This window comes from Mirounga angustirostris, unplaced genomic scaffold (assembly GCF_029215605.1).
Source record: "Mirounga angustirostris isolate CCGP_5_RB_7025 unplaced genomic scaffold, mMirAng1.0.hap1 SCAF_9, whole genome shotgun sequence".
NCBI lineage: Eukaryota > Metazoa > Chordata > Mammalia > Carnivora > Phocidae > Mirounga > Mirounga angustirostris.
The window spans coordinates 40,699,282-40,713,227 of NW_026991717.1; the positions used below are offsets into that span (position 1 = coordinate 40,699,282).

Genomic DNA, 13,946 nt, shown 5'->3' on the forward strand with positions numbered 1-13,946 from the left:
GCTTAGCGACTGAGCCACCCAGGCACCCCTCAGCTTATTTTCTAATAACATTAGATATAAATTGATAAACACTATTTTGAAAGATATATTTTATTGTAAATGGGATATACACTGTGATACTTTAGGATTAAGTTGTTTATTTTTTTTAAGATTTTATTTGTCAGAGAGAGAGAGCATAAGCAGGGGGAGCGGCAGGCAGAGGGAGAAGCAGGCTCCCCACTGAGCAAGGAGCCCAGTTTGGGACTCGATCCCAGGCCCCTTGGATCATGACCGGAGCGGAAGGCAGATGCTTAACTGACTAAACCACCCAGGCGTCCCACAGGGTTAAGTTGTTGTTGTTGTTTTTTAAAGATTTTATTTATTTATTCATGAGAGACAGAGAGGGAGAGGCAGAGGGAGAAGCAGGCTCCCAAGGAGCAGAGAGCCCGATGTGGGACTCGATCCCAGGACCCTGGGATCATGACCTGAGCCGAAGGCAGACGCTTAACCATCTGAGCCACCCAGGTGCCCCACAGGGTTAAGTTTTATTCTAAACATCCATGTTCCACGAGTCTCAAGTAAAGCTTGTTGTAACTGTAGTTTTCTTTGTGAATACATTGTAATGGTTAAATTAAAAAGTTACTAATTTATGGATGTTTTCTTTTTTCCATTTTTTTTTTTTAAAGATTTTATTTATTTATTTGACAGAGAGCACAAGCAGGGGGTGTGGCAGGGACAGAGAAGCAGGCTCCCCGCGGAGCAGGGAGCCCGATGTGGGACTCGATTCCAGGACCCTGGGATCATGACCTGAGCCGAAGGCAGACACTCAACGACTGAGCCATCCAGGCGCCCCTCTTTTTTTCCATTTTTTAAAAATTTAAATTCAGTTAATTAACATTTAATGTATTACTGGTTTCAGAGGTAGAGGTCAGTGATTCAACAGTCTTTTATAATACCCAGTGCTTATTACATTGCATATCTTCCTTAATGTCTATCACCCAGTTACCCCATCCCCCCACCTCCCTCCCCTCCAGCAACCCTCAGTTTGTTTCCTATGATTAAGTGTTTCTTATGGTTTGTCTCCCTCTCTGCTTATGCCTTGTTTTATTTTTTCCTCCCTTCCCCTATGATCCTCTGTTTCGTTTCTTAAATTCCACATATGAGTGAGATCATATGATAATTGTCTTTCTCTGATTGACTTATTTCGCTTAGCATGATACCCTCTAGTTTTATCCATGTCGTTGGAAATGGCAAGATTTCATTTTTTTTTTGATGGCTGAGTAGTATTCCATAATTTACGGATGTTTTCAAGCACACACAAAATGAACAAGGGACACCAAAATACCCATCACCCAGCCTTAATGTCCATTAACTTTCTGTATTCTTGATTTCATCTATTCTTTCCCCCATTACTTTTTCTAGATTTGCTTTTTAGACTGACATAGTCTTTAAACCATATTATGTCTTTTGAAAATCAATTCATGAACTACCTTAAATCTCATTCTAATGAGAGTAATGGCTATCATTTACTGCAAAAAGGAAGTGTTACACTTGAGAAAATTTGAAAATCTTTTTGAAAACGTCACTCAGAAGAAAAACATCAAATACAGTTTTTTTTTTAAATATTAATATTCAAGTTTAATAGTGTTAAGCAAAATTTTCCAGTCTATGGATTAGGGACTAGTGTGTCATAAACCTTAATCCTTTTTTAGTGTTGTTTGTGAATTTATATAGAGATGAGAAAATTTATTTATATCTTTCCTGATAAGTTTGATGGTTTTATTTTTGTATTTTATGGAACTGGAGAAGGCCTAGGGCAATAAATAGCTAAAGAAACTAGTTCTAACAGTGTACACAAATGTGTTGGAAAATTGGAGTTAATAAAGTCAGTTATATAACTACGCAATTGCTTTTGAATTGTTTGAAGGATGTTATTTATTTTGTTCATTTTAGAGAGGGAGAGGGGGTGGGGAGGGATAGGAGAGAGAGGGAGAGAGAGAGAATCTTAAGTTAGACTCCATGCCCAGAGCGGAGCCCAATGCAGTCCTCGATCTCACAACTCTGAGATCATGACCTGAGCTGAAATACAGAGTCAGATGTTTAACTGACTGAGCCACCCAAGCGCTCCTCAAAGGACGTAATTTTAAACCAGTTTTTGTGTTTGGATACAATATGTATATATGTGCATGATCTCTTAAAAGACCTAACAGGTATAGAAATAAAAATTTAAAGGCTGAGTTGAGAATTTTGCAGGTAATAAAATGAGGGAGATAAAATCAGTTTTTTAAAATTTATTTATTAACTTTAACACCTTCCCCCCTTTTTTGTTATTACCTGCTAACAGTGCTTTGATACACTGCTGGGAAACTTCCTTCTTTGGGGATTTATTAAGATTCATTAATATATATTGGTTTATGCAGGGTTGTGAGTAGCCCTACAGTACTCAGTACTAGAATCTGTGGAATTTTGTTTAACCTAAGACCATTCGATTTTCTTGTGTAGGGAACATGCTTTTATTTTTTTATTTTTATTTTTTAAAGATTTTATTTATTTGAGAGAGAGAGGGAGAGAGAGCGAGCACAGCAGGGGGAGCAGCACAGGGAGAGGGAGAAGCAGGCCCCCCAGTGAGCAGGGAGCCCGATGCTGGGCCTGATCCCAGGACCCTGGGATGACGACCCAAGCCAAAGGCAGATACCCAACTGACCGAGCCACCCAGGCACCCTGGGAACACGCTTTTAAAGATCAGCTTGGGAAATGCTGCCTTACAGAATGCAGTGTGACTCTTTTGCCACTGACTGTAATTTATTTAGGGGTTTATTTTGTATTTATATGAGAAAAACCAGGGGTCAGCCAACAGTGATCCCATGGACCAAAACTGGCCACACCCATTTGTTTACATATTGTTTGTTTTCATGTTACAGAGTAGTTAGAACAGAGACTACATGGCCCAGAAAGCTGAAAATATTTACTATTCTGGTCCTTTACAGAAAAAGTTTGCCACAGAAGTCAGTGATTAACCTATACCCTTTTTAATAATTTTAACTTCAAATATGGTAAAAAGTTAAAATGCTGAAAGCAGGATAGTGGTTACACAGTATTTACTGAATTAAGGTTTTTTATAAGATTGAAACATTTCATTAAAACATGTAGTTAATGAACATGCATAACTTTTTTTTTTTATTTTATTTATTTATTTTGACAGAGACACAGTGAGAGAGGGAACACAAGCAGAGGGAGTGGGAGAGGGAGAAGCAGGCTTCCCGCCGAGCAGGGAGCCCAATACGGGGCTCGATCCCAGGACCCTGGGATCATGACCTGAGCCGAAGGCAGACGCTTAACGACTGAGCCACCTAGGCGCCCCGAACATGCATAACTTTTTAAAGAACATTTGAAGTTTCCATTGTTGCAGATATTACAACCCCCCACCCCCGTCAGAGACAGATAAAAGTTTATGTCAATTGCTTATTTTCATTGGTAGAAATACTGTAAGAAGACTAAGAATATAGGTTGTAAATGGCCTTTTTCCCCTACAGGTGAGGCAGATGTTGAACTCCTTATCTCTCACACTTTCAAAGAGCCACTCATTGTTAACAACCTGGGTGGTCTTTCCTCATTTCCAAACAGGCCCAGAAAGAGACCTCTTTATTTACCTGGAATCTGTAGGCCCAGGTCTGGCCTATTTTTCTTTTTTTTTTAAGATTTTATTTATTTATTATGGGCGCCTGGGTGGCTCAGTTGGTTAAGCGACTGCCTTCGGCTCAGGTCATGATCCTGGAGTCCCAGGATCAAGTCCTGCATTGGGCTCCCTGCTCGGCAGGGAGTCTGCTTCTCCCTCTGACCCTCCTCCCTCGCATGCTCTCTGTCTCTCATTCTCTCTCTCTCAAATAAATAAATAAAATCTTTAAAAAAAAAAAAGATTTTATTTATTTATTAGAGAGAGAGAGGGAGAGAGCGCACAGGGAGAGAGTGCACAAGAAGGGAGAGCAGCAGACAGTGGGAGAAGCAGGCTCCCCACTGAGCAAGGAGCCCAATGTGGAACTCGATCCCAGGACCCTGAGGTCATGACCTGAGCCGAAGGCAAATGCTTAACCAACTGAGCCACCAAGGCACCCCCGGTCAGGCCTATTTTTAAGGTGGCTTTGCCTCTGTGAAATAAGTCAAGCAGAGAAAGTCAATTATATGGTTTCACTTATTTGTGGAACATAAGGAATAGAATGGAGGACATTAGGAGAAGGAAGGGAAAAATGAAGGGGGGGAAATCGGAGGGAGAGATGAACCATGAGAGACTATGGACTCTGAGAAACAAACTGAGGGTTTTAGAGGGGAGGAGGTGGGGGGATGTGTTACCCCGGTGATGGGTATTAAGGAGGGCATGTACTGCATGGAGCACTGGGTGTTAACGAAAACAATGAATCGTGGATCACTACATCAAAAACTAATGATGTATGGTGACTAACATAATAAAATAAAAATTTAAAAAAAAAGGTGGCTTTGTCTCTGATGGTGTCACTATCTTCTCTACCATTTTGTTACTACTGCTGTGAAAACTATATCTTTTTGAACCTCGTTTATACTTAAGGAATTTTTGTTTTCAGGGAATTTATTAAAGGCTTGTTAATATTTGATGTGTAGACTAATAAATTTCATTATATTTCCAGGTATCTCTTGTCGCATTCATATGCCCGTTTTAGGAAGGCTCGGGACCTTTGAAACTCAGATTCTACGAAGAGCTCCCTTTAGAACCTTTACAGAAACACCAGCATACTTTGCATCAAAAGATGGGATAAGTAAAGATGGCTCTGGAGATGGAAATAAGGTATTTAACTTTATTGGCATCTATATACACATTTGAGTTCCTTCCTTCAGACAATTAAATGTAATAATAGTATTCTCTATTCTGTCAGTTTATATGTTTTTTGTAGGAAATGTGAAATATAGAAAATGATATGAAGAATTTATGTAATTTTATTTTGTGTTTTAGTTTCAACCATAAACTAGTTTTATAAGCATTGCACTTAGTCAGCAGTAGTTAAAATTTCTAATACTCCAAAGTAATAAAGAAGCTACATTAAATAATCTGTGCAGTCAGCACTCTGTAGGATTGAATTAGGAATAGCCATTTCCTGCTTTCTTAACACAACTCTTAAGAATTCATGATAGTATAAACCCCACTTCGTTCTCTACCTAAAAATTTTTGGTGTCTCTATGACTTAATGTTGGACTACTTTGTAGTTAGCAAGTAGATGATCGGTGACTGTACTGGGTCAGTGAATTATTATCAATTTTCTTTATTATGTGAATTTTACTAACACTTGATTTAATGTTACATGCAAGACAAAATGTTAGGTGCTTTCATATCCACACTTAATCCTAATAGTTTTTCTCATATAAATACAAAATAAACACCCCATTTTAGAGATGAGAAAAGTTGGATTCAAAGAAGTTACGAGTCACTACTTATCATGATAGTAACTTCTGATTCAGTTTCACTAAAATGTATTTTACCTGTAGTAACTTTTTTTTCCTAGTGTTTATTGAGTCATGGGAAGAAAGCTGTTTATTATACATGCTGGGTCATACTATGTGAAGAAGGAATACAGATAAATATATGTGTTTACTAGAACTGATTTTATTTTTCTGGTAAATAGATCTTTTGATACCAATGATAGCAGAGATATAAATTATACTAATAATTTCATTCTAGAAATTATAAAAATTTAAAGATTAATTACAACCTATCTTGCATATATTTTACATACAAAATAGTTGTCTGAAAGTAATAATTGACACTCTCCTTTTCTCCTCTGCTAACATTAGAAATCAGCAAGTGAGGGAAGCAGTAAAAAATCAGGCTCTGGGAATTCAGGGAAAGGTGGAAACCAGCTGAGGTGTCCTAAGTGTGGCGATTTGTGCACTCATGTAGAGACCTTTGTGTGTAAGTATTACTTCTTCTATTGTTCTTTTTCTCTACCCTTTCTATAAATCATAGACTGCATAGAAATATATAAATTATATAAGCCAGAGTAATGTTCTTTCTGAACTTACATGATTCTCATGTTCACCAAATAACTAAAAATTCCCAGGACTGGTAATACTTTGCACGGTGGTATAAGAAATAATTTAAGAAAACTATTTGCTTCTTTATTTTTTTAAAAATATTTTATTTACTTATATGATAGAGACAGACACAGCAAGAGAGGGAACACAAGCAGGGGGAGTGGGAGAGGGAGAAGCAGGCTTCCCGCTGAGCAGGGAGCCCGATGCAGGGCTCAATCCCAGGACCCTGGGATCATGACCTGAGCTGAAGGCAGACGCTTAACGACTGAGCCACCCAGGCGCCCCGATTTGCTTCTTTATTTTGTGTGTGTGTTTATTTCAAATTTGGATTTTGTGAGTGTTCATGTATGTGACAGTTAAGCTGTAGGAGAACCAAGGTTTATTTATTCTGTATTACTCTATTCTTCAAATACCTATTGAGCATCTCATACTGCTGGAAAGGTCAGTCATTCAGATATTAAGGTATTTTCCCTCTCTGAGTAACCACAGGAGCTAAGCCCTCAGTTCTAGAAAGTGTATGATAATTATGAATAATTGAGACACTAAGAGAAGGAAGAAATCAACAGCCCTACTTTTGCTGTTAGTGTCGGTACCTCTCTGTGAAATACAAAGATACTACTACAAATCTTTTGTTTTCATGAATCAGATAACTCATTTCCTACACGATTAGAATTAATGTAGAGTAAATTACATTGAACTACCATGTCAGCCTTCTCCTATATAGTCAAACTGTGAAAAGGTCAGTGGTGAGGTTTGGCAGAAGTTTGTTTCTCACGATTAGGTGGAGAGGATTCTCTATATTCTAACCCAAATATTGAGACTTCAGTTACAGTTTCACATTTATCATTAATTTTAATTGGCCACTATATGAAAAAATACTGTTAAATGTAGCATGGTTTTACAGTTTTGGAAAGACTTTTATTTTTTTATTTTTTTATTTTTTAAAAGATTTTATTTATTTTTTAGAGAACGAGCGAGAGAGAAACAGCATGAGAGGGGAGAGGGTCAGAGGGAGAAGCAGGCTCCCTGCTGAGCCAGGAGCCAGATGTGGGACTCGATCCCAGGACCCTGGGATCATGACCTGAGCCGAAGGCAGATGCTTAACCATCTGAGCCACCCAGGCGCCCTTGGAAAGACTTTTAAAGTAGTTCCATTCTATAGGTGGAGTGTTTGAGATTCTCTTCATGGTGTTGCCTTGTAAGAGAGCAAAGAGAAGAATCGGTTTGAATGAATACTAATTTGGTTGCAAAATAAAATGAAAGAACTAGATGATATTAACTTCTAAATAACGTTTGCTGTTAACAAATTTGGTGTGAAATAATAAAACTCTAAAAGGTCTGAGAACTGCTCAGTTCATAATGGCAGTGTCATATTAACATATTTTAATCAAGAGTTTTATCTTTTTTGGGGCGCCTGGGTGGCTCAGTCAGTTAAGCATCTGCCTTTGGCCCAGGTCATGATCTCAGGTTCCTGGGATCGAGCCCCATGTTGGGCTACCTGCTTAGCAGGGAGCCTCCTTCTCCTTGTCCCTCTGCTGCTCCTCCTGCTTGTGCTCTCTCTCTCAAATAAATAAAATCTTTAAAAAAAAAAAGGAGTTTTATCTTTTTTTTCCCAGAGAAAGATTTCAGTCTTTGTAGACTTAAACAATGATTCCTTAGAGTAAAAAAAGAAAGAAACTAATATTTAATAAATGCCAGTATAGGGGCGCCTGGGTGGCTCAGTCGTTAAGCGTCTGCCTTCGGCTCAGGTCATGATCCCAGGGTCCTGGGATCGAGCCCCACATCGGGCTCCCTGCTGAGCAGGGAGCCTGCTTCTCCTTCTCCCTCTGTCTACCACTCTGCCTACTTGTGCTCTCTCTCTGTCAAATAAATAAATAAAATCTTTAAAAAAAAAAATAAATAAATGCCAGTATATACAGTTTTATTCTCACAATCTTTTTTTTTTCAGGACAAAAATGAGAGTATCCTCATTTTTTATAAGTGAAGAAACTAAGATTTAGCAAGTTTAAATAACTCATCCACGGTCCCAGAGTAGTGAAGATTTGCTATTCAGAAGTTCCTATCCCATAGTTCGTGTTTTTTTTCCCCTAAAGATTTATTCATTTAATTGAGAGAGAGCGAGCACTCAAGCAGGAGGGGCAGAGGGAGGAGAGAGAGACTCTCAAGCAGACTCTGCGCTGAGCCCAGAGCCTGATGCGGGGCTCAATCTCACAACTGTGAGATCATGTCCTGAGCCAGAATGAAGAGTTGGACACTTACCTAATTGTGCCACCCAAGCGCCCCTCTCATACATTTTTAGCAATTGGAATTCTCTAGGGATAAACTAGCTCCTATTGAGATTAAGTTTATTTTCCTCTTACACAGGGTTTTCAAAAACTTACCAGGTTGTATTAATCACTGAGAGTGGTTGTTAATCATGCAGATTCTCTTCTTCCCTAGAGATGAGATTCTGTAGATGTTGAGTGGTATCCTAGAATATGTATGTTTAATAATGAGATCAAGTGTGGAAAACACTAATGTTATCTAATCAACTCAAGGCTGAGGTTGTTTGCTGTGGGTATTCTAATTGGGGAGGCGGAATGTGGGAGTAGAGAATGGGGAAGAAAAGAATAAAAGAAGAGTAGATACTTACACATAATTTAGTAAGCCAACATCTGTTGGGACAGCCACTACTAGGCTCAGGAAATAAACACAGATGAACATGACACTGTCCTGTCCTCTGGAGCTTTACTGCATGGGAGTGATAGGCCCCCTGAAACTTGTTCAAAATCATGAAGAACTTCATTTAAACAAATCTGAGAAAGTTTTTACTGAGGTAGTCTTTCTGTCATACTATACAAGCATGTTTACTGGGATTAGTATTCTGCATATGAAGGAATATAGTATACCTGTAGTAATCATTTAAAGGAAAGTGGTTTATTTATCCCCTGATAATTTAACAAAATTAGATTTTGCCAGTTGTCTTCAGGAGTAAAAAAATAAGCATTGCAGTGCTTATATTATTTTTTTTCCAAAATAGCATTTTGATAAATAAAATTGAACTTGGGCATATGTTGAATATGTTTCATTGTAAAATTGATATTGTGATATTCGAGTAGACTGTAAGCAACCCTTCTAAAGTAAGCAAAAAGTGATGCAATCTGTTGTTTAGACTCTTTGCCTTTGACCTAATTTCTTTAGAGAAATATTTTGTTCTTGTGTTCTCAGCCAGATATTCCTGTCATTCAGCCTGAACTACATCAGAGGCTTCCCTGCCCTTTAATCCTTGCCTTGTTTACCATCAGTAACAGCTGTAAGGTGATGCTTCATTTTAAAGTAAAGGCATTGACTATCTCCACATTGGTGGAGAATGGTGATAATGTATTGGGGTTTGTGTGAATCAAAGGTACTTGGAATAGCTTGGTCTTTTTCTTTAGGTAAGCATTTGTAGTGATCAATACATAGAAAACATGGATGATCTCTCTTCTAGCTTAAAATTTGCTGCTAGGGACACCTGGGTGGCTCAGTCAGTTAAGCAGCTGCCTTTAGCTCAGGTCATGATCCCAGGGTCCTGGGATCAAGCCCCGAGTTGGGCTCTCTGTTTAGTGGGGAGTCTACTTCTCCCTCTCCCTCTGCTCTTGTTCTCTCTCTCTCAAGTAAATAAAAAATAAAATAAAATTTGCTGCTAGAATTTATCCAGAATGTATTTTTGATTAGCCTTGTGTTTAAGAATATATACATAAATATTAAATTGATTGAATTAATAGTTAGATTTATTTTTGAAATACAGAATTGTCTGTTTTTTGGTTTTTGTTGTTGTTTTTTTTTAATTAGATTATTTTGTGAAGATTTAGGTGTGCTTACCAGTACAGTTTTTCTGGTAAACTATGGATAGGTAGTTATAATATTCCCAAAGGAGAGAGATTCTCACAGTTTTATTTTTTTTAATTTTTTAAATTTAAATTCCGTTTAATTAACATATACTGTATTATTAGTTTCAGAAGTTGAATTCAGTAATTTATCAGTTGCATACAACACCCAGTGCTCATTCCATCAAGTGCCCTCCTTAATGCCTATCACCCAGTTACCCCACCCCCCTACATATCTCCTCTCCAGCAACCCTCAGGTTGTTCATAGTTAAGAGTCTCTTACGGTTTACCTCCCTCTGTTTTCCTCTTATTTTTCCTTCCCTTCCCCTATGTTCGTCTGTTTTGTTTCTTAAATTCCATATATGAGTGTAATCATATGATACTTGTCTTTCTCTGACCGACTTATTTTGCTTAGCATATTGCCCTCGAGTTCTGTCCCACATCATTGCAAATGGCAAGATTTCATTCTTTTTGTTGGCTAAGTAATATTCCTGTGTGTGTGTGTGTGTGTGTACCACATCTTTATCCATTCATCTGTCAGTGGACATCTGGGCTCTTTCCATATTTTCGCTATTGTGGACATTGTTGCTATAAACGTTGGGGTACACATGTCCCTTCAGAGATTCTCATAGTTTTAAAAATTATTTTTCTTTGCAGTTTTAGCTGTCTAGTTAGATTACACAAAGGTAACACAAAAATGTATTACCCAGACATACAAACATCTAAGTAATTCTTACTGTGTATCATTTGCTCTGTATCTGTTAGTAATGTGTGAGATTCTCTTCTGTGCTGCTTTCCAAGCCCCCCGCCCCCCCTGCCCCATTACCATTAGTAGGGTTAGGCTTGGAGAAGATTAAGAGTGTATGTCCAGGGCGCCTGGGTGGCTCAGTTGGTTGGGCGACTGCCTTCGGCTCAGGTCATGATCCTGGAGTCCCGGGATCGAGTCCCGCATCGGGCTCCCTGCTCAGCAGGGAGTCTGCTTCTCCCTCTGACCCTCCCCCCTCTCATGCTATCTCTATGTCATTCTCTCTCTCAAATAAATAAATAAAATCTTAAAAAAAAAAAAAAAGAGTGTATGTCCATATACCTATATCCTATAGCTGTGTTTTAGAAGGAGAGAGAAAAAAAAGAAATCACCTTTGGTTTAACACAGGATATTCTATAGCTGATGCATTGATACTGAGACACCCTTTTACCCTCACTTTTATTTTTTAATTTTTAAAATTTTTTTACCCTCACTTTTAATTGTTCCTGTGTTGTTTTCAAAAGCTGTATGATTATCTTTAAGTCAGTATGAGTGAGAATGTTATTTTGTTAGTTTCTTAGTGGTTTTTAGGTTAAAGAAATAGGAATTAGTGGAGTTGTTAAAAATGAAAATAAGGCATGAAACAATTTTATATATTTACCAAGTCAAGGTTTTAAAAATGCTGATAGGTTTGAAAAGAACCTAAAAGAACATATATATATATTTTTCACATTTTTAGGGATTGAAATTGATTTCTCTCAACTTCTGTGTATATTTGAAATTTTTCGTAAGAAAATGTTGGAAAAATAGAAGAATTTACTTGTGATTTACTTTTTTCACAGTTTTTTCATTGAAGTATTTCAGGAAAATAAATGATTAATATTTTTATAGTGCTTATTTTCTAAAATAGATTTAATGAATGGGGAGTTGAATGAACATCAACTAATCTTTTCTCTTAATGAAGTATATCACAAAATGAAAGAACCTCGTGGAAATGAACAAAATGTGATTTACTGAACTCATCTATTTGTATCTCTGTCTTAGGTATAAACTAAGTTGTTTGTTGTGGCTAGTGGAATGAACTTCAAGCCTACCTTTTGTCAAGTACATAGTTTTCATTTACAGTGAGTCTCTAAGGTTAAACACTATTTAAATTATTTACTTTTCCTCTGCTGACCTTTCTTTCCTTTTACAGCATCCACCCGCTTTGTGAAGTGTGAAAAATGTCATCATTTTTTTGTTGTACTATCTGAAGCAGACTCAAAGAAAAGCATAATTAAAGAACCTGAATCAGCAGCAGAAGCTGTAAAATTGGCATTCCAACAGAAACCACCTCCTCCCCCCAAGAAGGTATAGGTCTTAGCTCAGTCCTTTAAGCATTTTATCTTGAAAACATTTCATTGCTCCCCTCTCCCAGTTTATATAGGATCTTAATACTAGTACCTAAACAAGTATTAAATTCTTAATATGGACTATATCTGGCTAAATTCTTTTTGATATTTGATACTTGGAATTTAGGTATGGAGTCCATTGTTATTTTCCCATGTTGTGATTATGGCATTCAGCAATGAAATATAGTTGGATGATTATTAAAATAGTGTTAATACTAAATTGATCTAAAATGATATCTATAAAATTGAGCAGTTATGGATTTATTTTTCTTAGTTTGGGCCCCTAAATAACACCAGCCTGCAATTTCTCCCCATAAATTAGTCTACTTTATGATAAAATAGTCTCAGTCTAACAATGGAAGCAAGTAATTTTTTCACGGCCGGTATAGCATTGTGGCTTTTGTGGTGGGGGCTCCTTCCAAAAGTCTTAGGCAGATTGTGATCTGGCCATTTCAGACATGGCAGAGTATATCACCAGTTAGATTATTCTTACCTTCTGCCTCAGTGTAGCTTTTTTCTGCTGTAAGACACCAGTGCATTTATCTCTACCTCCAAATAATGCTGTAGTAGATTTAATAATTCATTATTATATTATTAATTATTAATAATTCAATTTGTGAGGAATCAAGAAGATTTTAAAAAACCATAATAAAATGCATATGGTCAGCAACTAAATTTGTCATGTAAAAATAATAATGAAAAATATAGCTATTTAAAAAAAAAGAAAAATATAGCTATTAACCTTTATATCCTCCACTAAATTTGTGTAGACGTTAGACTCAAGAGTTCAAAAATATGCAATTTAACTATTTTTAGAAGTTAGTATTGACAGTTAATTTCTATTTAGTAAAAGCTAAAGGAATTTACCCCAGGTTCCAGGCTGTTAACAATATCCAAGTATCAAACAGAGCTTTAGTTTCCAAGTGAAGTTTTTTAGATTGCCATTTAGATAAATGAGTAGCTTTAAAGTTAATGTCTGAGAAAAAACTGAAACATACAAATGCTGGTAATGGCTTTGATTATATAATGCTTTTTTGAAAATGGTAGTTGTATAATATATTATTTCTGTGAAGAATATCATTCCTATGAGAGAAGTATAGAAAGGATTTATTTTAATGATTTACATTAATGGTGATGTCTTTAGACCCATGGTGACATATGTAGGTATTCTAAGTGACTTTAATAATTAACTCTTAAAAATTAGGATTAGGATAAATGGCATTGTGTATAGAATAGAAATTGACAGAGCATTAGTAGAGTGCAGTGATAATTTGTTAAGCTAAAGAACAAATGAATTGTGTTTTGTCCACTTAGGTTTGGGGCCTCTGAATCATTGTACATAGATATCCTACCCTGTGGTCATATGCTATGGCCATACCTTGGCGTTTTGTTTTTGATGAGTCTTTGTACAAATTTAAAACTAAGCAAATATGCTCAGTGTATAACTTCTTAATGTGTGTGCGTTTTTTTGTGATAGGTCATAGTAAATTAATTCATAACTAATCATTTTTCAGATTTATAACTACCTCGACAAGTATGTTGTTGGCCAGTCATTTGCTAAGAAGGTGCTTTCGGTTGCTGTGTACAATCATTATAAGAGAATATATAATAATATCCCAGCTAATCTGAGACAGCAAGCAGAGGTTGAGAAGCAGACGTCCTTAACACCTAGAGGTTAGTGTTTTGATAACTGACCAAAATAGAGGTTACTATGCTTAAGGTAATCTTTATTTGCAACTCCTTGCTTTTACCCTAAAATACTTCTAGTATAGTACAACATTTTTCAAAGTGCAGGCCTCTTCCCATTAGTGGATCATGAAATTATTTTGGTAGATTGCCAACAGCATTTTTTTTTTTTTTAAATAATAGGTGTGAATAGAAAATACCAGAGTACATTAACTTGTAGTTAATATATTCTTTCATAAAA

The 13,946-nt window shown here is 36.8% G+C and overlaps 1 protein-coding gene across 2 annotated transcripts in view; it reads left to right on the top strand.

Annotated features, from left to right (window-relative positions):
- The window catches only part of CLPX (caseinolytic mitochondrial matrix peptidase chaperone subunit X), a 44,523-nt gene that overhangs the window by 8,455 nt on the left and 22,122 nt on the right, over positions 1–13,946 (top strand). For both annotated transcript variants that reach the window (XM_045899856.2, XM_064570299.1), the window contains 4 exons: positions 4,638–4,795; positions 5,797–5,914; positions 11,824–11,978; positions 13,534–13,693. In XM_045899856.2, coding sequence (XP_045755812.1) covers positions 4,638–4,795; positions 5,797–5,914; positions 11,824–11,978; positions 13,534–13,693 — 591 coding nt within the window. The remainder of the gene's footprint in view (positions 1–4,637; positions 4,796–5,796; positions 5,915–11,823; positions 11,979–13,533; positions 13,694–13,946) is intronic.